The 23,856-nt window shown below is 29.7% G+C and overlaps 1 protein-coding gene across 1 annotated transcript; it reads left to right on the top strand.

The window, feature by feature from the left end:
- Window positions 1-13,385: 13,385 nt before the first annotated feature.
- Window positions 13,386-14,128, top strand: LOC124370694 (protein gustavus-like; the record flags this gene model as incomplete). The annotated part of the gene is made up of 3 exons (XM_046828980.1): window positions 13,386-13,570; window positions 13,688-13,858; window positions 14,020-14,128. Coding segments are annotated over exons 1-3 (347 nt in total), but the record flags the coding sequence as incomplete, so codon positions are not given.
- Window positions 14,129-23,856: the final 9,728 nt, after the last annotated feature.

Below are 23,856 nucleotides of genomic sequence, written 5' to 3'. Positions count from 1 at the left end.
CACTTATGAAACCCATTAATTTAAAAGAAAACAACATTAGATGCTCCTCTTATTTGCAATACAGCTCACTTATTTTACGTGCAAAAGACTTTAATAGTGCTCATTTTAAAGCTTATTTCAAGCACTACAAAACCCTTTTTTATTAGAATGCCTAAAATGCATCTGCTTGCCGCAAGATGGCATTGGCCACATCGATTAAATTTCAGACAAAATAAAAAACGGCTTTGATCTTTTAATATCTAGCTTAAAATTGCATTTAGAATACCTTATAAAAAACCAAATTGTTCATTTTTTTTACCTACTACAATGTCGTTCTTTATAAAATTTTTCGATAAAAAAACGTATATTTTTGGAGATATTTGCAAAAAACCGATGAAAAACGTAAAAAAAAAGATTGCGAAATTTCAATTTGCCAATATCTTGAAAAGTATTGGATTTTTCTAAAAACTTTATAGATGATTATTTGCTTAAAATTAGGGCCTTCTATTCATATCAAAGGTTATTTTGAAAAAACAAAAATTCACCCCTGAGATGGGGTGGCAACCACCCCCAGGTGGGTAGCGGAGTTCAAATCATTTTCACTTTTGAAGTTAAGGGTAAGATGAACCTAATTCCAAAATTGTATGCAATTCGGTTCACAGTAAAAAAAATTCGGAGCAATAATGCTTCAATGACTGCACTAATAGTACATTGCACTAGAAAATTGGAAAATGTTAATAAAACAACATAAAAACATTCATATCTGAGTTATAAAACACGTATAAAAGAGATATATGTAAATATAGGTTTGATATTACCGGGATTTGCAAATACAACGTAAATCGATGAATCATAAATTTTCACTATATATGTAAATTACTCCGAAACTTTTAAGTGATTCTGAAATCAGCATTTCTTTTCCCTGGGTAGGGTATGACACATATTTGGTAACTTAATGTTGCAACGTGAACAGTTTGACAGACTTGTTGAGTGCCGGTTCTATTACTATTTCTAAGAATTATAAAAAGGAGAGTCTGCCATTCTTACAGACCGCAAAAGTATAATTTATGATGTCGGCAAGGGTTAGTAGACTTTCGGTTCTGGAATTTTCCAACCTAAAGAGGTCAGTACACCATGGTCATGCCAGGTACCGGGCGACCTTCTTGGAAGTATAGTTTGCCCGCTATCCCAGAGGATTACAAGGCGACCTTTACACCCGAATGCGCGCGCACCGTGATTAGGGCAGCCCACCCTACCTACCTACCCCGACTGAGATGACTCACATAGTTGGCCTTACTCTGCAACATTGATATTGTTATATTTGTTATGTTATGTTGGTTAATATTTCTTAAAACTATGAAATCTGCATTTTATTTCTTGCAAACCGAGTCCAAACACAAAATAACTAAATATTTTTAACGTATCTTAAAAATAAAACTGTCAATGATTACTGTATTTAGAAATACAACAGGAATGTCGAAGACATTTCGTGTTTGCTCTCTATTATAATCAACAAATCATAAAACAATTCACTGTATTTGTTGCCTACATTTAGTCGCGATTATCCACAAATTAGTTTTTGCTATGTTTTAAAACACTAAAACGGATGTTTAAAGAGAACATAGAGAGGAACGATGAAGAACATTTTTTTTTAATGTCAAAAAAGTAAATTCTAGTTATTTGTGTGTTTTCAAATCATTTGGTTCATTATATTATGTATTTAAACCTTGCGTTAATGGAAGTTAAGAATTTTCAAAGATTTTTAAGCTACATTTTCGTCATACATTTAAATATGAAATACATACATTTTTTTAGGATTTCAGTATTGTTCATATTATACATAGGACAAAAGAGTTACATAGTAGTTTGGTTTAAAATATAAATTTAAAAATATACATAAAGTGAGAGTATGGGTTCAATAACAGTGGATCAAGTATGTTTTGCTAATCAATGTTTATTTAAAAATAAAACAATTTGTACATAAAACATTTTTATATATAGATAAATAATGTTTTCGTTTAGTAGTACCTAGAGTCAATATAATTCTTTTTAAGGTTCAAATTGCTTTTAAATAGTCCTCCTCTAACAGAAAATAATAATTGAAGCTATTTCAATAATTTGAACTATTTACTGAATACAAAACAAAAAACCATACAATAGAAAATATATTTAAAGACATTTGAGAATCATTCTAATTAAAATTCATCATAAAATTCTCTATCAAATCTAATGTAAATAACCGGAAAATAGATACCTATTACTTACAACTACACAATATAGAAGTTTAAACTGTAAAAAGGTAACTTTAATAACTTTTACAATGATATATAGTAAGATTGAAATTATAAAAATGCTTTAGAGGCAGCTGGGCAACTTTTATAGTGTTCCTTATGAGTACCAGTACAATCAGACCAATGTGTTAAAGATGTCGTATCTAATGATTACCTAACTATCGTAATTGCGCAAACCCTCATAATAAGGCAGAAATATAGATAGAGAAATGTAAACTAATGTTATCTTCCAAAATAACTTTCCTAAGTTTTGTAGTTGCCTATAGACAGGATTTTAACATATTACAATAATCTTAGTTAATCATTTTCAACCCACCTCTCATACAGCTGACTCTCTCCGACATTGGAAACTTTATAGTAAATTTTTCCTCAGCACAGTAATACCAATTTAGTGTGTCAAGTTATATGTATTATAATATTAATATATAAATGAAGCCTATATAATTTTTAAGGTTGCTAATTAATGGGAAATTATTGCTAGTTACGTACTATTTTATTAATGTACACGTTTCTAGCCATCGTAAATATTAAACAGATTTATGTATCATTCAACAATATGTAGCTTTCTTGACTTAAATTGATTGCTATGAATTCGTAGAAAAAAGTAATGCAATATTTGCAAGTATTAAATAAATAATGTGTTAAACGCTCGAATATGAATTTAATCCAAAAGAATAAGTTAATGATGTAATGTTCGTATTATAACAGGCACAAATTAAATCGCAAATACCTTTATTTATATGTTTATTGACCCAATTAAATTTTTTACGCTAAGAACTTAAAAATTCTGGGTATTGTCCTAGGATTTATAATATTTATTTTAGGCAAATCTAATTACTAATCTTATTCTACTGCTCTGTATTTCTTGATAATATAGTAACGTTAACCTCCACTCCAGGCTCCCCCACTACATAATTGCCCCGCCCACTCCTCTTACCCCCACCATCGGCAGCGAGACCTCAGAGACCACCTTAAAAATAAATCAATTTTATATGCAGTAATGAACAGCTTTTCAAGAAAATATAGTCTATAATGTTGTACTCATTCAGTTAGTTACTAAACCTTACTCGAGAGCTCTTTTGTGTTGTGGAAAAGTTAAAATTGTCTCAGTCTATCTACTGAGGCATATAATTACATCAGTACTTGGAAATAAGTATTTTTTTTTAATCATATATTTTATATTAATGTTGTATTTTTCTAAATTTAATGATTGTTTATGGAGATTATCATAATACAACAATTCATTTGTACTCTTTTGGAAAATACATGAAAGGGGTCTGTTTTAATTGTCTCTTAAACCAAAAGCGCACAGAAAGAATAGATTTATAAAGTCTCAGGTATTTGACACATCAGTTACACTTGGATATGTTCATGCATATGTGATAAAAAAACTATAACAATTAAGAGAACTATATTCTAAATTATGTCTTACAGAAAATGTTTAGACAATTTGCAGTAAGATAGGAATAAGTTGAAATAATTGTACGCTATATATAATTCATACTAAACTATAAGTAATAGTTGAAATAATAATAATAATAGTTGAAAACTGATTCAAACAGTTTAGTAGAGAATTATGGTCTATAGATTTAAATGTATTAAATTATTTGGAATAAAACACCAGATATCTCTTTCCTAGTACAGAGATATCAAATAATGAATTTAATTGATATATTAATATACTCGCCTTATAGAGTCTAGAGTCATATTTAAATATTTAATTTTTCAATCAACCTTCGGTGCTGCCCCGCGCTGATGGCCGGAGGCACTCGCATTTTGGGTGGCGGAGTGTGATCAAGAATAAAAACAAGTGTCGTGTGTTTTTTTTTTCAATAAAGAGTTTTGTTTTTGTTTGGTAATGTTTGTTTTTGTTGAATTTTTGGGTTTGGAGAAATTTCTTAGCTAGTAACCAATTGTAATTCATTATAATCATCCGTGAATGAAACATTAGCGTTGGGGGCATAGTGTTCTGTCACTCAACTACATCGTTTTATAACGTTCTAAGTTCATTGTTTTTTACATCAATAAGAGTTTTTTACATCCATAAAGTTTTAATAAAATAAAATTATATAAAAATATTTTCCTGCGCTTTAAAGACCACGCTTTACTTGTTGTCTGATTCTCAATATTCCTTAGAGAAAAGACCACTGTGCCTGTTCATATGTTTATTACCTTATAAAGGAATATTTCAAATTGATATTTCTTTTTAACATTTAACTTTTTAACAATGCTTTCTTCTTAATGATAGTGTTTATGATGAAGGTCTATATTAGGTGGGACCGTATGGTATTTTTCAAAGGGATTTAGAAATATATATATATATATCAAATAAATTTCAATGTGTATTGTGTGATCAGAGGTTAAGTTACATTTTTAATCAGACCTAAAGAGCCCATTTATTTTAGTTAACCAATTGTAATTCATTATAATCATCCGTAAATGAAACATTAGCGTTGGGGGCATAGTGTTAGTTCTGTTACTCAACTACATCGTTTTATAACGTTCTAAGTTCATTGAAAAAAATTTAAGCATTGGGGGCATATAACGAAATCTGACCTACAACAACTTAATTAAAGCAATGTATGCTATCTGAATGAAATTTAAAAAATCTGACTGAATTGTGTTAAATTTTTTAAACTACTTATTTAAAAAGACAGTACAGTGCAGTTTTGCAAAGCAATATAATCTATAATTTGCACCTTCATGAATTAGTCTCTGAAATTTACACCAGAGCTCTCATATTGTACAAGAAACAAAACAAGTCAGAGGAAATCGAGGGGTTTCATATATAAAAATCCTTAACGGCATTCTTACATTCAATCTTCTATTTTTAAATAACTTTATTTCCATTTCGTAATTTAAAACAAAGTAAACAAACACTGCATTCTAAAATGCTGTTATGAGATACTATAGATTGCTTAAAAACATACTTTTCATTGGAAGTATAATCACCTAATGTATGTACGTATAATCACCAATACAGCATATTTAAGTTTATAAATGTGCCTCCGTTTTGTGGCTAGCCAAGAAGACTAGTAAAGAGAGTAACGTCTTATTAAGTTTAACCATAATTACAAATTCAGTTGGAGGAACAATTGTACAACTAATTTTAACTGTCAAATTACGCAAACGTTTACCCGTAACATTTTTAGTTAGACACAATATATAACCTAACAAAATCACATCAATAAATAGTTACAAATACAGGCGGCCCCGTGAAGTTATAAATAGTTGTTGGATATATAGTGCAGTCATTGAAGCGAAAAATACGGTCTTACCTCCGAATTTTTTTACTGTGAAACCGATTTGCATGAAATTTTGGAATTAGGCTCATCTTACCCTTAACTTCAAAAGTGAAAATGATCTGAACTCCGCCTATTATTTTTAAGGGGTGTAAACAACCCCTTAATGGAAAAATTGACATTGAGCCATTTTATCGCTAGAAAACATGTCTAATAGTGAGTGGTGAAATTGTAAAGTGTTTTATAACACAATTACCACATATTAAAATAATTTTAAACTCCTTGAAAATCTTACAACCCTAGCAAACAACCCCTAAATTGAAAAAATCACAAAAAAATACTTTTGGTATGACATAAAAAGATGTAAGTATAGAGTAAGTAATATTTTATATTCTCTATAATAATTATCCCATTTTTAACCCCCTTGAAACCCTTGAAAAACTACCCCTTGATAAAAAATTTAAAAAAAATTTTTTTTATAAAATGAAAAGGATTTAAATATTATTCCACACTCTCGAAAATGATTATCATATTCTTAAGCTTTTCTACCCTTAAAACTACCCCTAAATTCAAACAGTAAATATATATGATTAACATATTTAAAAATAATTTAATTTAGAGTAAAAAATTGCCATTTATTCGATAATTTATTTTATCAGTTAAAATAAACTTACCAATACAGATACGCAATTAGTGAAAAGCTATTGAAAAAAATCGCTTCCACAAGTATTCTTTTGAAGATGCTTTTAAACCCTCTTCACCCTGTGAAGTAAGGTCAATTTTAATTTTCTTAATTAAATTGTATGAATTATATAGTATATTAAAAAACTTGGTAGAAAACGAGTTCCACTGTTTAAAATATTTTTTATGTAGGGCAGAACTAATTAGTAATATATATTTATGTAGCAAATAGCTCTAAAAATGTGTTGAATTAAGAATTGCACTATACATTATCAGTTAATTTTATGTATCGATTAATTTTGGTGACAATTTTATTGATTTCTCACCTTAATATTTAAAAAAAAGTAAATTTTTAATTAAATTAATAGGAGAATAAGCCTTAAAGCCGACCAGGCTAGTCAATAAATAATTAAACAATTTACTTTATTTACAATATAAATTTCCAAAATTTATGTCCCATATTATGTATTTATATACACATTATTACACATATTATATATTTATATACATATATACACATTACAACAGTTTTGGGTCTCTATTAATACTGCGTTACTTTCACATTGCTCCAAATATTCACACTCCGAAATTTTCAGTTACTAAGTAGAAAAAATACGATAAGTTTTTGGACCATAACTCCTTCAATTTTCATGCTTTCACAATTTATAAAAAACCATTGTAAAGGTAATTAAGAGAGCTACAACATCCTGCATTGCAATATATAGTAAAACACCTTTTTCTAAAACGGTGAAGGGTTAAAGGGCTTAAGAGAGGTGCTGTGATTGCGCTGCCACGCGCTCTTTAAACAATCATATCTCCGTCACTTTTTGTTTGACAGAAAAAAACAAAAAAAACCAAATTGTTTGTCAGAAAAATACCTAAATGTGTTATCCCTACACTTTTATACGTATCTGTCGTCATTTTTGAGATATTATGAAAAACGTTGGTTTTTTTTTAAGTTGAAATTTTTTTAATCGTGACTTTTTTGAAAAATATGTGTCCTGAAGCAGCCAAACTGATATAATCTATCAAAATCTTCATATTAAAGTTAATTCTAGGCGGAATACGATTAATTTTAATTTTGGTGGAAATGGCACTTATGAAACCCATTAATTTAAAAGAAACAAACATTAGATGCTCCTCTTATTTGCAATACAGCTCACTTATTTTACGTGCAAAAGACTTTAATAGTGCTCATTTTAAAGCTTATTTCAAGCACTACAAAACCCTTTTTTATTAGAATGCCTAAAATGCATCTGCTCGCCGCTAGATGGCATTGGCCACATCGATTAAATTTCAGACAAAATAAAAAAACGGCTTTTGATCTTTAATATCTAGCTTAAAATTGCACTTAGAATACCTTATAAAAAACCAAATTGTTCATTTTTTTTACCTGCTACAATGTCGTTCTTTATAAAAATTTTCGATAAAACGTATATTTTTGGAGATATTTGCAAAAAAACCGATGAAAAAAAAACGTAAAAAAATTGCGAAATTTCAATTTCCAATATCTTGAAAAGTATTGGATTTTTCTAAAAACTTTATAGATGATTATTTGCTTAAAATTAGGCCTTCTATCGATATCAAAGGTTATTTTGAAAAAACAAAAATTCACCCCTGAGATGGGGTGGCAACCACCCCCAGGGTGGTAGCGGAGTTCAAATCATTTTCACTTTTGAAGTTAAGGGTAAGATGAACCTAATTCCAAAATTGTATGCAAATTTCGGTTCACAGTAAAAAAATTCGGAGCAATAATGCTTCAATGACTGCACTAATAGTACATTGCACTAGAAAATTGGAAAATGTTAATAAAACAACATAAAAACCTTCATATCTGAGTTATAAAACACGTATAAAAGAGATATATGTAAATATAGGTTTGATATTACCGGGATTTGCAAATACAACGTAAATCGATGAATCATAAATTTTCACTATATATGTAAATTACTCCGAAACTTTTAAGTGATTCTGAAATCAGCATTTCTTTTCCCTGGGTAGGGTATGACACATATTTGGTAACTTAATGTTGCAACGTGAACAGTTTGACAGACTTGTTGAGTGCCGGTTCTATTACTATTTCTAAGAATTATAAAAAGGAGAGTCTGCCATTCTTACAGACCGCAAAAGTATAATTTATGATGTCGGCAAGGGTTAGTAGACTTTCGGTTCTGGAATTTTCCAACCTAAAGAGGTCAGTACACCATGGTCATGCCAGGTACCGGGCGACCTTCTTGGAAGTATAGTTTGCCCGCTATCCCAGAGGATTACAAGGCGACCTTTACACCCGAATGCGCGCGCACCGTGATTAGGGCAGCCCACCCTACCTACCCTGACTGAGATGACTCACATAGTTGGCCTTACTCTGCAACATTGATATTGTTATATTTGTTATGTTATGTTGGTTAATATTTCTTAAAACTATGAAATCTGCATTTTATTTCTTGCAAACCGAGTCCAAACACAAAATAACTAAATATTTTTAACGTATCTTAAAAATAAAACTGTCAATGATTACTGTATTTAGAAATACAACAGGAATGTCGAAGACATTTCGTGTTTGCTCTCTATTATAATCAACAAATCATAAAACAATTCACTGTATTTGTTGCCTACATTTAGTCGCGATTATCCACAAATTAGTTTTTGCTATGTTTTAAAACACTAAAACGGATGTTTAAAGAGAACATAGAGAGGAACGATGAAGAACATTTTTTTTAATGTCAAAAAAGTAAATTCTAGTTATTTGTGTGTTTTCAAATCATTTGGTTCATTATATTATGTATTTAAACCTTGCGTTAATGGAAGTTAAGAATTTTCAAAGATTTTTAAGCTACATTTTCGTCATACATTTAAATATGAAATACATACATTTTTTTAGGATTTCAGTATTGTTCATATTATACATAGGACAAAAGAGTTACATAGTAGTTTGGTTTAAAATATAAATTTAAAAATATACATAAAGTGAGAGTATGGGTTCAATAACAGTGGATCAAGTATGTTTTGCTAATCAATGTTTATTTAAAAATAAAACAATTTGTACATAAAACATTTTTATATATAGATAAATAATGTTTTCGTTTAGTAGTACCTAGAGTCAATATAATTCTTTTTAAGGTTCAAATGGCTTTTAAATAGTCCTCCTCTAACAGAAAATAATAATTGAAGCTATTTCAATAATTTGAACTATTTACTGAATACAAAACAAAAAACCATACAATAGAAAATATATTTAAAGACATTTGAGAATCATTCTAATTAAAATTCATCATAAAATTCTCTATCAAATCTAATGTAAATAACCGGAAAATAGATACCTATTACTTACAACTACACAATATAGAAGTTTAAACTGTAAAAAGGTAACTTTAATAACTTTTACAATGATATATAGTAAGATTGAAATTATAAAAATGCTTTAGAGGCAGCTGGGCAACTTTTATAGTGTTCCTTATGAGTACCAGTACAATCAGACCAATGTGTTAAAGATGTCGTATCTAATGATTACCTAACTATCGTAATTGCGCAAACCCTCATAATAAGGCAGAAATATAGATAGAGAAATGTAAACTAATGTTATCTTCCAAAATAACTTTCCTAAGTTTTGTAGTTGCCTATAGACAGGATTTTAACATATTACAATAATCTTAGTTAATCATTTTCAACCCACCTCTCATACAGCTGACTCTCTCCGACATTGGAAACTTTATAGTAAATTTTTCCTCAGCACAGTAATACCAATTTAGTGTGTCAAGTTATATGTATTATAATATTAATATATAAATGAAGCCTATATAATTTTTAAGGTTGCTAATTAATGGGAAATTATTGCTAGTTACGTACTATTTTATTAATGTACACGTTTCTAGCCATCGTAAATATTAAACAGATTTATGTATCATTCAACAATATGTAGCTTTCTTGACTTAAATTGATTGCTATGAATTCGTAGAAAAAAGTAATGCTATATTTGCAAGTATTAAATAAATAATGTGTTAAACGCTCTAATATGAATTTAATCCAAAAGAATAAATTAATGATGTAATGTTCGTATTATAACAGGCACAAATTAAATCGCAAATACCTTTATTTATATGTTTATTGACCCAATTAAATTTTTTACGCTAAGAACTTAAAAATTCTGGGTATTGTCCTAGGATTTATAATATTTATTTTAGGCAAATCTAATTACTAATCTTATTCTACTGCTCTGTATTTCCTGATAATATAGTAACGTTAACCTCCACTCCAGGCTCCCCCACTACATAATTGCCCCGCCCACTCCTCTTACCCCCACCATCGGCAGCGAGACCTCAGAGACCACGCCGAACTTGGTCAGTCTCTCTTGAGGAGTGATACTGTGCTTGTCGTACGAGTTTTAACAGCGAAGACCATGCGTCCCAACAACTTGATTAGGCGGCAACGCTCAATTAGAAAGTGGCGGAGGTGAGTAATTTTATTAATATAGAATGAGTTGTTACAGTAAGTTTATAAATTTCATATATTCATAAATGCGTGGTAAATATAACTTTTTTATACTGTTAGTGAATAGTAAATGATTAAATCAAGTAATACTAACAAAAATAAAAAGTGAAATAATTAAACTCGCGTGGAAAATATAAGTTTTTTATATCGCTGTAAAATATTGTTCTTGAATGTTCGAAAAGTATTAACTAGTAAGTAATAATACGCTTTATTTTACTTTCTTGTCTTGTTATAAATAATAAACTTACGGTTGGTATGTTATATCAATTTCTATCAGATTTATGTTTATTGTTATTAGATTGTTCTAAGTAAACCCCTAGTTAAAAAAATATGATATCGAACATTTTACTGCGTTAAAAAAATAACGGTTATACTCATATTATAGTTGTTTTCACTGTATGATGTTACTCTTTAAGAACGACATATGTATATATTATTTTAATTCTTATATAATATAAAGATAGAAGATATTTATAAAGTTATTTTAATGAAAATTAATTTTGTTTTTGAATAGATAATTAGCACTTTACTTGATTTCATAGTAATACAGTTAAATAGATAAATGTGCGAGAAAGTTTGAACAGACTTGATGTAATTACAGATAAAAAATTTTAATCAACAGATGTTTTAAAATATTTTTTTGTTTTGAAAACTTGACGTTCACATGTAAACAATAAAAAGAATAATAAACTAAATATATTATGAACGAAAATTGTCTGTGACATGAATAATAATAAAACCTGTGCTGTTTTAGTGTTTGAAGTATAAATAATAATATTTCAGATGAAGTAATAATTTAATATACGCTTTGTATTTTAAATTAGCGGCTTAAAAATAAAGAAGTGTTAATTTTGTACTATTCAAATATAAGGTAAATAATGGTCACATAAATAATTAGTGTAGAAATATTATTATAAACAAACATTATTATTGATCATAGAAACAGTGTCCCAAAAGTCCGGAAAATAAAAAAATTCCAGTTATGGATAAAATAATTAGTATTTTAAGTTTTTCAACAATAACACATATATTGAGTCATTTTTTAACTTTAGATCCTAAATGAGTTATAAACAAAGTTTAACTCGTGTATTCTCCCCGTTGACAGGATCAGCTCTTCTGTCAGGAGTAGAAGATTGGCGGTGAGCCGTGGGGAACTGAGAAGGCAGGTTCGCCATGAACCAGGACTTTTCCCCATCCTGTTGCTTCTGGCGAACGTTACCCTTGATGATATATTACCCGACGAACACTACGACTTGGGTAAGAATTAATAGTTATTAATATAATTGTTATTATTATTTTTTACTACTTTATATAAAAAAAATAATATTCTCTACTGTATAACATCATTCCATATGTTGAGATATATCATATAAGTTACAATTAATCAAATACATATAGTCACAAATGGAATATCAGGAATATCTTTTTAATTCATGCTTGAGATAAATGAAAACATGTATTTTTATTATACATGTTAGCAAAATTAAGTAATATTTATTAGTTACGTTACTTATTGCATACAGGGGCCGAGGACGAAGATGTTGGAGCAGCCGCTGCCGCTGCAGATGGATTGGAAGAATTCCTACTTCCAGAGCGTGTCAGGATGCTGGTGGAGACTGAAAAGTCGCCTTCGTTCTTCCAAGAGCTGGAGAAATACGCCTGGAACCCGCAAGATTGTTCAAGGAACATCCATTTCAAGGTAGGTAAAAACAATGCTACACACCTAACTCTCATACAAGCTTTTCAACAACTTTGAACGAACAATTTAAATATACCAGTTTTTAAAAACTACGTTTTGATTCTTAAAAAAAAATTAAAATTGCCTACTATATACTACACTTTGAAAATAAAGCATGGTATATTTATATATAATTACCGTTAACTATAGTTGGCTTGGACATTTTTTAAATAATTCTGATATTAAACAGAATAATAAACCCGGCTAGATATGGTTTTGATATTCGCTTTATATCATTTATCTAATTATACCACCTATAAACACATTGTATTCAACATCTTACTGTAAACATAGCATGGGAATCTAAACCATGATAACAATTGTTTTGACATCTTTATATGATAGCATTGTTTATGTATGAATAATTAATACCTTCAACTATTTTATTTTAAACTGTTTGGTGCTTTAAGGATTTAATATACATTTTTAACTACTTCAGATATATTACGCCTTTCATTTAAAATCTTTTACAATTAATTTTTTAATGCAAATTGCTACTTTACAGATAATTATGTTTACTTAGAAATAAATTATGACATACTAACAATATAGAACAATTATTTTTAATATCGTATCCTTATTTTAGGAGGAGTTCCCGCTAACTTGCTTCCGGTCAACGTCCACCGGGGCAGCCGATGCCGTGAGGGGAAGAGTTGGATTCAGCCAGGGAATCCACATGTGGGCGATCCACTGGCCTGCTGAGCTCCGTGGCTTGCACCCTATGGTGGGTGTGGGTACAAAAGCCGCTGATCTACACGGCAACGGAATCAATGTAAGTTCTACATGTCTACAACACAGATTATGTGGATAAATTTCTTTTTCAAAATAGTTCATAATTGTTTGATTGCATAAACTAATATTATATCACCTATGCATACTTTTCCTTTCACATTTTCCAAAGGAAAAAATTAAATTGAATATTGTCAGTGCATAATTCCTAGGTTTTTTTATAAGAATTACAACGCCTTTCATGTCCTTTGAATGTTGAATAAAACCTCATTGTTTGTTTCAGTCTATCGTGGGGAGTGACGACCAGTCCTGGGGATGGAACCTGAGCACTCTGAGACTACGTCACGACTGCAGCATGGACAGTGCCGACTATCCTGTTGTAGCACCTTACGATGATTTTGAAGTGCCCGACAGTTTTGGTGGTAAAACTTTAAATCTGCTGTTAATTTAACAAATTATAAACATGTATATTCATGGTACTTTTGTCCGTAATATTTCATATTTCAAGCACCATTCTAATAAGTTTCTGTATGTTTTAGTTGTACTGGACATGTATAAGGGAACACTGGGTTTCCTCATCCGAGTTGGCGACAGAAGATGTTACCTTGGAGATGCCTTCACTGGGCTGCGTGGGAAGGTGCTATTTCCCATCATTAGCACCAGCTCAGTGCCCTGCCAGGTCACCATCACTTACAACGGCGGCTTGGACTGTGAGTAAACCTTTCATTTCTGTTGTAATTTATTTTCATGTTTCACAATAGACACGTAAAATATATGGAATGTGCATTAGGTTTCTGAGAGATATTTGGCTGAGGTGAATTTCAAATCTATGCGTTATTACATATCTAACGAAACGTGTTTGGTGTTTCAGCGGAACCCCGCTCCTTGATGGAGATTTGCAAGAAGTCCATCATGCAGACTGTTGAAGATGACGACCTTGAAATGATAGAAGAGCTGGACTTGCCTCAGACAGTTATTAAGTATTTATTAGACTAGGACTAATGTAACCTATTTCCATCTTCTGACCTGGTGACGGTAGAATAATTAGGTAGTGCAGTAGTGAATAATTTTTGGACGTGTTTATTAAAACGTAGTTTACTTCTTAATTTTAAATAAATTATATTGATAAATAGAATTATTTTACAGTAATACAAATACCATGTCTATATACATACTTAGTTATAGTTATAATAAGTTATACTTTAGTTATAGTTTATTATGGTGATGGTTAATAATATACACTTTTATATAATTATATTATTTATCTTGCATGTTATATTAGATAGTTTAATTTTGTTTATTATTATTTGTATTTGTTTTTATGCTTTTAATATGTAACTAATGTTTTTTAGGTTAATGGCTATGACGCTCCTTCATTGAGAAGGATAGCCAAAACACATTTTTAAGGCTGCCGTTGGAGGTCCAAAGCCCTCATGAGAAAAGCCGATGGGAAGTGTGACTCCGCAAACATTGCAGGGAGAGAGTGATGAAGTATGCGGTACTCCCGAAATCGTAGCAATACATCTGCTACCCTTGAGTAGGCTACCATGTGACAACAGGTTTGCATATACTCGTCTCCTATTTTATATTAGGAACAACTATATTTAAGTGCGGTATTTTCGGTTGGCGGAATATATTTATATTCCTTATTTATATTCATTTTGTTTGAAGGCTTGTTTAAAAGGCTCTCTAATAAAATGTAAAATTTTAACTTTTAAAGTAATTGCCAAACTTTCCTACCTATTCTGACAAACTTAGCTAGAATCGTTTGGTTATGTTTAAAAATTATTTTATTACCTTTTTCATTCTAGTGCCATCAAGTTCAAGAAGTGTGTTCATTAATTAACTCCATATTTTGTCAACTTTTAACTTTCGCCCAAAATGGGAGAACCCTAAATAAAGAGTATTTATTTGCCCAACACAAATAAAGGTCGAAGATAGAGAGACGTGGCAACTTACGATACTTGTGTGTTTTGTAATCAACAATTGGGGGAGAGTGGGAAGGAGTTGGTTCCGTTACAAGCGAAATGAAACATCGAACAGGATATTGTCGAGAAAAAATATTGCAACCATTTGGTATAAGGAGTTATTATTGTGTAAGGTGTATGTAATATTTATTCATAATGTGAGGGGTTGTCAATCATTTGTTTAAACTTTCAATTAGGAGCTGCCCAGGTCCCAACTGGCTGAGTGGAATTGGGTTCCTTTGTGGTTACCTTGATCTTTGCGCTCCTAGGTACCCACGAAGGATAAAGGCGTGAACAGCAAAAAGTTGTGTTCATTTTAATTAGTTCTAGATTTCATAATACCGAATTTTTGGTTAAAATAGAGGAATCATGCCCATCTTCTAGCATAATAGTTACGTTTTTCTGTTGCTACTTATAGGGTTCTTACCCGTATAGACTGTACTGCCTAGTATTTATATGTTTACTTGATTAATTCCTTGGCTTTTGAACCGTTTCAGCTTAGTAAATGTTTGGAACAAAATTCATTTCACGTAAGATTTATTAATTTTCTTGTTATATAAATTTTATTTGTAATTTCTAATTTATTTTTAATTTTTATTATTTCTAAGATACGTCTGGATTGTAGTTATTTCGGATGTGGGCTCTGTTTTTATGAAATAAAATACAAATTTTAAAAAATTGAAATTTTTAGGTGAAATTTGACAATTTCAATGTAAAATGTGAAATTTGACATTTTCAATGTAAAATGTAAAATTTGAAATTTTCAGTGTAAAATGTAAAATGTTAAATTTGAAATTTTTATGTTAAATGTGAAAATTTGAAATTTTTATGTAATATGTGAAATTTGACATTTTCAATGTAAAATGTGAAACCTCTCTGTACCGAAAGCGTGCGAGAGAGTCGGTGCCTAATGATATTCGAAATAAGAAAACCACATCTTACTTTTGTTATTGTCTTTACTTAGTTGATAAACATATGAAAGCTGTTTACGAGAAGCATTTGTCAAACTTTAATTCTGAATAACTTTTCTAGCGGGATATATTAGCCTAAATATTTGTAAGTAATTGAAATTAGTATATGCTAACTAAATAAATTAGCAATGCCTTACTAATTCTTGTTTAACTGTTAAAAATAATCAATTTTATATGCAGTAATGAACAGCTTTTCAAGAAAATATAGTCTATAATATTGTACTCATTCAGTTAGTTACTAAACCTTACTCGAGAGCTCTTTTGTGTTGTGGAAAAGTTAAAATTGTCTCAGTCTATCTACTGAGGCATATAATTACATCAGTACTTGGAAATAAGTATTTTTTTTTTTTAAATCATATATTTTATATTAATGTTGTATTTTTCTAAATTTAATGATTGTTTATGGAGATTATCATAATACAACAATTCATTTGTACTCTTTTGGAAAATACATGAAAGGGGTCTTTTTTAATTGTCTCTTAAACCAAAAGCGCACAGAAAGAATAGATTTATAAAGTCTCAGGTATTTGACACATCAGTTACACTTGGATATGTTAGTAGATAATAATATGGCGGTCCTAGCGCACTTTCGGAGCCGACCGAAAAGCAATGTAAAATACTGTTCAATGTACCATAAAGGAAGCTGAGAAAATAACACAGCAAATCTCAATGAAAAATTAACCGAATTTACAGTCGTTCGTCTCCAAAAGCGATCCAGGATCGGTTCATTACTATCTACTCCTGAGGAATGAAAAATTAACCGAATCTGAGCTTCTACTTTCTTGAGCTGTGCTTTGTAAAATGTTGTCAAATCTGCTACGAATAAAGGAAAAATCTTCGAAATCTTAATAAAATTTAATCAATTTAAAACATTTTTACTAAAAACATACTTTAATAAAAAAACTTTTCTACTAAATAGCAAAACATGAACTCACCAAGCTCTCTTCAGTTTTCTAGCATTTCAAGAAGTTGCCAGGGGGGAAAATTGTAAAGAGTTCAAAGAGTTACCAGAATATTGCAAAACTACAATTGATATCAGCATTAAATTTAAAGGACTTGGATTCCAAATATATTTCAAACACGGATAGCTCTAGCGGACATGTATGAATTAATTTCAAAAGATCTTGGACAAAGGTTAAAAGAAAAACAGCAAACAGAATATTTTAAGCAATTTTGTATGGAGTTTTTTGGGCACTATTATAACTTTATCCACCATAATTTGATCAAAACTATGAAGGATTGGAGCTACAGAAGTGTTTATGAAAGAGGATGTAGGAATTATACAGCATTACTAGAGAACTCTTTGTCAATATCAAGATTTATCAATAAAATTCATTAAACAAAACAAAGAATTCTTGCTTTTCGTTTTTGATGACATTTTGGATGAAATGAAACACATTAATGTTCGTAATATTCCTTGTGATTCTAAAGAAGAAAGAGAAAATCTAATTCTTGAAAAATTCAAGCGTTTACATGGCGGTTGGAGCCCCGAGGAGTTGGAAGTATATTGATCAAGCCACGAAATAAAATCCTTATTCTACAAAATTGATAGTAACACAGTCTTTATCTTTAATAGTCTTCTTTCCAGTAACAACCAAGTGTAATTTATCATGTTTATTCAATTCTTTAATCTTTTTTTCATCCAAAAACAGTCAAAAGTCTGTTCGGTAAGTGTACTTTATAATCTTCCAACTCGGCAATTATTGTAAACCCGAATTTATCCTTCATTTTCTCCAAATTCAAAATTTTGTATTTCTTATTTTCTTCCAATTCATTTTAACTTCTTATGCTCTTTAAACTTACATTCTCCAATATCATTTAACTCCTTCAAGAACTCCATTTAAATAGAAAAAATTCAAAGACGGAAAAAAATGAAATTTGCTAACAATCACTCGAGAAGTCGAGGGAATTGCCAACATCTTCATTGTTTGACGAGGTTCTTCATTTACTTTCTCCAAATGTACTATAAAATCATCGAGGATTTCTGGCTTAAAATCGTAGACAAATTCAACATCCAGATAATGAAAAAATACAGGTAATATCTTTTTCATAATAAACGTGTGTATCGATACCTACAAACCTAATGTATTCTTTGAAAAGGAAAATAATTTTGTCAATGGTTCCAAGAGATTTTTATTCTGTTTTCTAAATTCTGTAACAAATTTTGTTTGCTTCTTGTCCTTCATATTGCAATTTTGTAAGCAGATTATTCAAATGTGTTAGTTTATTTCGAAATTTCTTAGGTTTAGGTCTTTCGTACAAAATTAAATTACAATCTCTACAAACTAAATATTTTTTATCAATAATTTCTCCTCTATTATAACACGTGTAACAGTTGGCATTATACTCTTCCATTTAAACAAAAAAGATTTTTTTTATAAATGGAGATTATGGAACTAAGTCTGCCGAGATATAAATTTTTCAGCGCAAATGTTTGTGTTTACATTTCTACAACAGAGATAAATAGAAATAATTTCATTCTATTGTACAACTATTTAGGATATTATGTGTACGATTATAAAGATTATTACGGGAGAAATCGGGATTTTTCAGTGGCGAAAGAGTATATTTTTGAAATATTAGAAGGAATGAAAGAGAATAATATGAACATCATTAACTACTGAATTTCTCTAATATCGTTCTTAATCACGTCATAGGCTAAAAATTTCTCAGAGACAACAACAACATAAACAAATCGCGTTTGTAACAGCTTTTTGAAAATCCATATTGATAATTATATCGTTCTTTGAAACCAGAAATATTTGTCAAACTCTTTGTTGTATCAATGACATAAATAGGTCCTATTCGCTAAAAATTCTTTAGGATTGTAATACATTTCCTTATTATTACAGTAAACTTTCTTAAAATCTTGATACATCTGATACATGATTCTGAAAAGACCTCCTGAAATGTTTAAGTTTTGTAATTCATCTGGATAATAAGAACCGTTCAATTTTACTCTGATATTTTTTACATTCAAACTATCAAACTTTGAAGGATTTTTTTTCTTGATTATTCTGTCTATCTGTTTGAAAAACCTATAATAACGAACTTGGGATTGAAGATATTTCTATAAATGTTTGTAATATCGAACGAATAAGTTGTTCCGGAAATACCTTTTTGTTCAATACATTGCCAATCTAGAAACTTAAACATAATGTTTTGACTTTTTGTAATTTTCATCAATCAACCTAATTTTACTCGTGGTTTTATAATCAATCATTGGAACTCTAATAAAAAAAATCTGTAATTGTTATTTTTCCATCAACAGGCATAACATTTCCCAGTTGCAGTCTTCAGAATCACATCATCGTCTTCTGCTCTTATAAAACTTAGATAAAATCCTCCTTTATAGATCGGAATAGTAACATTTTCAAAAAATCCTAATCCAAAATGAGATAAATTTCCAGCTGCTTCAAAAACACCAAATTTAAAATCTGATTCAAAGCCATTAGAAGTTTTGAGAAATAACATCACTTTTTGAATACGAAATAGTTCCTTTAATTGTGCTTAATTGGCCACAGTTTTCGACTTCTTCTATCAATTTATTGTGTTTTCTTACTTCAATCTTAGAAAATAAAAACGGTATTAAAATTATCGATTAATCTTACATTATCAGTTCCAAGATATGCTTGACCATCTTGTTTTGTTAAAGTTCCAGAAATATAAAACTGGAAGTTAGACGAGCAAAAGTTATCTCCAAAATCAATATTAAACTCAGTTCTTTTTATTCGGTTCATTCAAATGTTGTTTACTAATTGGATAGAAATTTTTAAACTCCGCCCTTTCAATATCACTAGCATATTTTCTGTAGTCCGCCATTTAATAAGAGAAAATTTAGAAATTTTAAACATCATGTATCATTTTTTTTTCGAATTAATGTACGTTTTTATAAGAAAAGATATAAATTTTAGTAAAATAATTAAAAAGATTAGAGTCATTTTTAATGATCTACTTCGTCATATTCAGGATTCTCTTCCTTAAATTTTGCAATTTCGGCCACATATTTCAATAAAATCTGCACAGGATAGTAACCGCTATCTATAATATTATTCCAATCAACTGTCTCTTTATTTTCATCCAAAAAACTTTATACTCAAGTGTTGATAGAGGCAAAGAACAGACATATGATCTTTTAATTGATAATGTATATTTTCTTGAATGAACTCTGGGGACAGAGTTTGATATTTTGCAATGTTATACCAATTCAATTTGTTTACGTATAATCTCATCATATCCTCGGATAATTCATATTTTTGAGAAATGTCATCCCAATGTTCTTTTTTCAAATCTCTTTCGTGTTGCATTATAAAAAGATCGAAAGCACTGTAATGTCCCGCCATCTCTATTTATTAGGGAAAAATTTCAAGTTTTTATAAATTGACTCTTTTTTGAGTTACATTCAGCACATTTTCCCGAAATTCTTTTAACTCCGTTAATGTTTGCATAGTATTTTATATCATTTGTGGCAGTTTTCTCTTTGCACCTCACACAATATACGAGCGTCATTTATTTAGGGAAAATCTGATCCTTCTGCTTCTTCTATTACTTCAGGAAATAATTTCTTTGTAACGTTTTAATCTAAAAAATTCAAAATTTTCTGTAATAAAATTTAATTGTTCTTCTAATTTTTTAAATTTGACAGCATAAGAATCATTGTATTCAACAAATTTATGACCAATATTCTCAAAAGTTTTCGTAGCATCTAAACTAAAACTTATCAAAAGACTCTTTAAATTTAGTAAGTTTTTCATTAATTTCACCAACATCGTCTACTGATCTTCTATTTCTGGCTTCTAACTTGTCATAGACTTCTGTTGTAAAATCTTTAACATGCTGTTTATGATTCTCATAATTTTGTTTTAGTTCATTTAACATTTTAATATGATCTTCGAATTGAATCATTACAACAGCATCAAATGGATTAATTCCTTTACTAACACTGCTAATTTCTTTTTCCTTTAAAATCTAAGGCATTTTTAACATTCGGATCATGTAAATCAACAATATCGATGTTTTCTGATAATTTTAGAGGTTTTAAAATTTGTTCTTTAACAACAACATCATGTTTGTCAATACCAGGTCGAACACCGACAATTCTTTTTTTATTAGCCAAACTAACATAATTCTTTTCAACTTTGATCGCTTCAGTAATTTTATCAGCTTTTTCGATATGAGACATTAAATTGGTAAATAATTTTTTACACCATCATCAACTTCTTTTTCCAATGTTTTTATTTTATCAGCAACTTTATTTGAACTCATGAAATTTGCAAGTTTGTTATCATATTCTGCTTTAAAATCTTCAATCTCGACAGCAAACATATCTGAATCTGGAAGGTTTTGTAATAAATTTTCTAACTTGTTATCAAACTCATTTCTCAAACTATCAAAATTGAAACTATTATCTACATTTTGGAATAATTTGTGTACCAAATACGTCAAAAATATTTTGTAAATCCATATTTATTAAGCAATAATTTGTTAACAACTTCTTTAAAATCTTTACCATTACTCAGTTCATTCAAAACAAAAACACATAAATGGCCACAAATGGGGGGATCTTTATAGTCTTGAATCTGAGAATCATTGTAGTAGACGCTTGATTTTTTCAAATATTTAATCAATTCTATAGGTGGTTTGTCCTCAATTCTTCCATACGAATCAAAATAATATGCATTCTTATCATTTTTATAATAACAAATCCAATGTGTTCCACTTCCCATAATCGAGTCTAAATTCACAATTCCACACTCAAATTTCTTAACTTTTTCAGGTAATGTATCTCTCATGAAGATTCCTCTAAAATGTTTAATATTTTTGCAGATTTCTTCCAATTCTCCGAATGTTAAAGGTTTAAATTTTTTTTTCAATGTTTGATTTCACGTAATTCAAAGTTTTTTCATCTAATCCAGATCCTGTAACATCTTCCAACTCTTTATCTAACCAATTTAAAATGTTTCGAACAATAGGAATCACATCTTTTTTAACGATTGGGAGCAGCTTTTACGAACATAAGGAAAAAACATTTTTAACAACTGGAATATTTTCTCCAAAATCTAATAAATCTTTCAAAAGTCCACCATTTTTGAGTTCTTTCAACTGATTATACGAAAATTCTATTCTGACACCTTTATCGTTTTTCTTATGTTTTTCGAGTTTATTGTATTGTCTATTTGTTAAAAATATCTTATCTTCGCCATTTTTTAGTTGATCTATTTTAAATTGAATACTAACGGGTATTTTCTTCTTAAAAGCGGATTTTATTTTTTCTTTCTGATTTTTTGCTGAAATTTACGTTCACCTCCATTTATATAGTTAAAATTTTCAAGTTCTCTTCGATTCCCATTCCTAGTTTTCTCTTCAAAAACATTGCTCCAGCTGTTGGAAGCGCAACAAATCTTTCACCTAAACTAGCATCTTTTGATAAAAATCTATCCATTGCCTTATCTTGCAAAACTTTATCTGCGATATGTCTGGGAATTTGTGTCTCTATGTTTTGCATAAAAAATATCGTGTTCCATAGCAGCTTGATCTAATTTAATTATACCAGTATCTCCTCTTTTTAGTCTTTTTTCGAGTTTTGTGCCAGGCCCCAGATACTGATAAGTTGGTACGTGTAATTCAAAAGGTAAATTGTTGATAAAATCATTCAAAAGTCCGCTACCTTCAATCATAGATGAACTTATTGCCGGCAAAACTCGTTTTAAATATTTAATTCCATCAGGTTTTTCAATCATTTCATCAAGTTTGTTCGAAATAAAATCTTTAATCGCTTTCTTTTCGTTCAAAAAATTGTTGTTTCCAGCCTTTTCTTGAGCATAAATATAATTAATAATTCCATCGAGTTTTGTCAAATCGTCGATATATCTGTACTCAATCTTATTATCACTGTATTTTCTTATACCAGATCCTTCGATTCGTTTTTCCCAAATTGGTTTAATTAATTTAATATATTTTTTACCTCTACTTGACTTAGGCTTCTTAGTAGATGGATCATTATTTTTGTAAATTGAGTCAGATTCCCATAAAATTTCTGTATACTTTTTCAAATCTTCTTCAGAATATAAATTATCTTTAGGAGCGTCATAGTCTGTTAATAATCTCCATAAACCTTGAGTTCCTTCATATGTTTTTTCATTAATAATGATATCATTATGTTCAAAATTCACGGGCAAATTTCCAATCATAAAAACTTTTCTTTTTTTTATCCCAATACAAACCAAATTTATCATCTTTTACTCTAGGAAGGAATTTTTTACCAATTATTATATCCGTTGTTCCAGGACTTATTGGTTCAACTATGGTAGAGTGTTCAATGATTCGAGGTCTAAATGGTGTTGAAGATGGTAATTTTGGCAATTTCAAACTCTTCTACTTCAGATTCTGGAATCGAAATATCAGCAAATTGTCGTACAACTGGAACCAAATTCATCAAATTTTTGATTATCGCTTAAAACGTTTTCAATTTTACCTTCAACATTTTTAATTGCAGAAGTTACAGGTTGATTAATTTTTTGAATAAATTCTTGTTCTTTTTCATCAATTCGAATCTGTTCTTTAAATTCTTTGATTAATTTCTTTTCGATTTGATCAAGTTTTTTCGCTTCTTCAGAAGTTACGTTCACCATTTAATTAGAAAAATTTTGAAAACGTGGAACATGAAAACATGAACGTGGAACGTAAAAACGTGAACACGACACGTAAAACGTGAACGTGGAACGTAAAACCGTGAACACGAAACGTAAAACGTGAACACGAAACGTAAAA

Source organism: Homalodisca vitripennis, unplaced genomic scaffold (assembly GCF_021130785.1).
Source record: "Homalodisca vitripennis isolate AUS2020 unplaced genomic scaffold, UT_GWSS_2.1 ScUCBcl_413;HRSCAF=2351, whole genome shotgun sequence".
NCBI lineage: Eukaryota > Metazoa > Arthropoda > Insecta > Hemiptera > Cicadellidae > Homalodisca > Homalodisca vitripennis.
The sequence above is the reverse complement of the archived record's forward strand: the minus strand, read 5'-3'. Positions and strand labels throughout refer to the sequence as shown.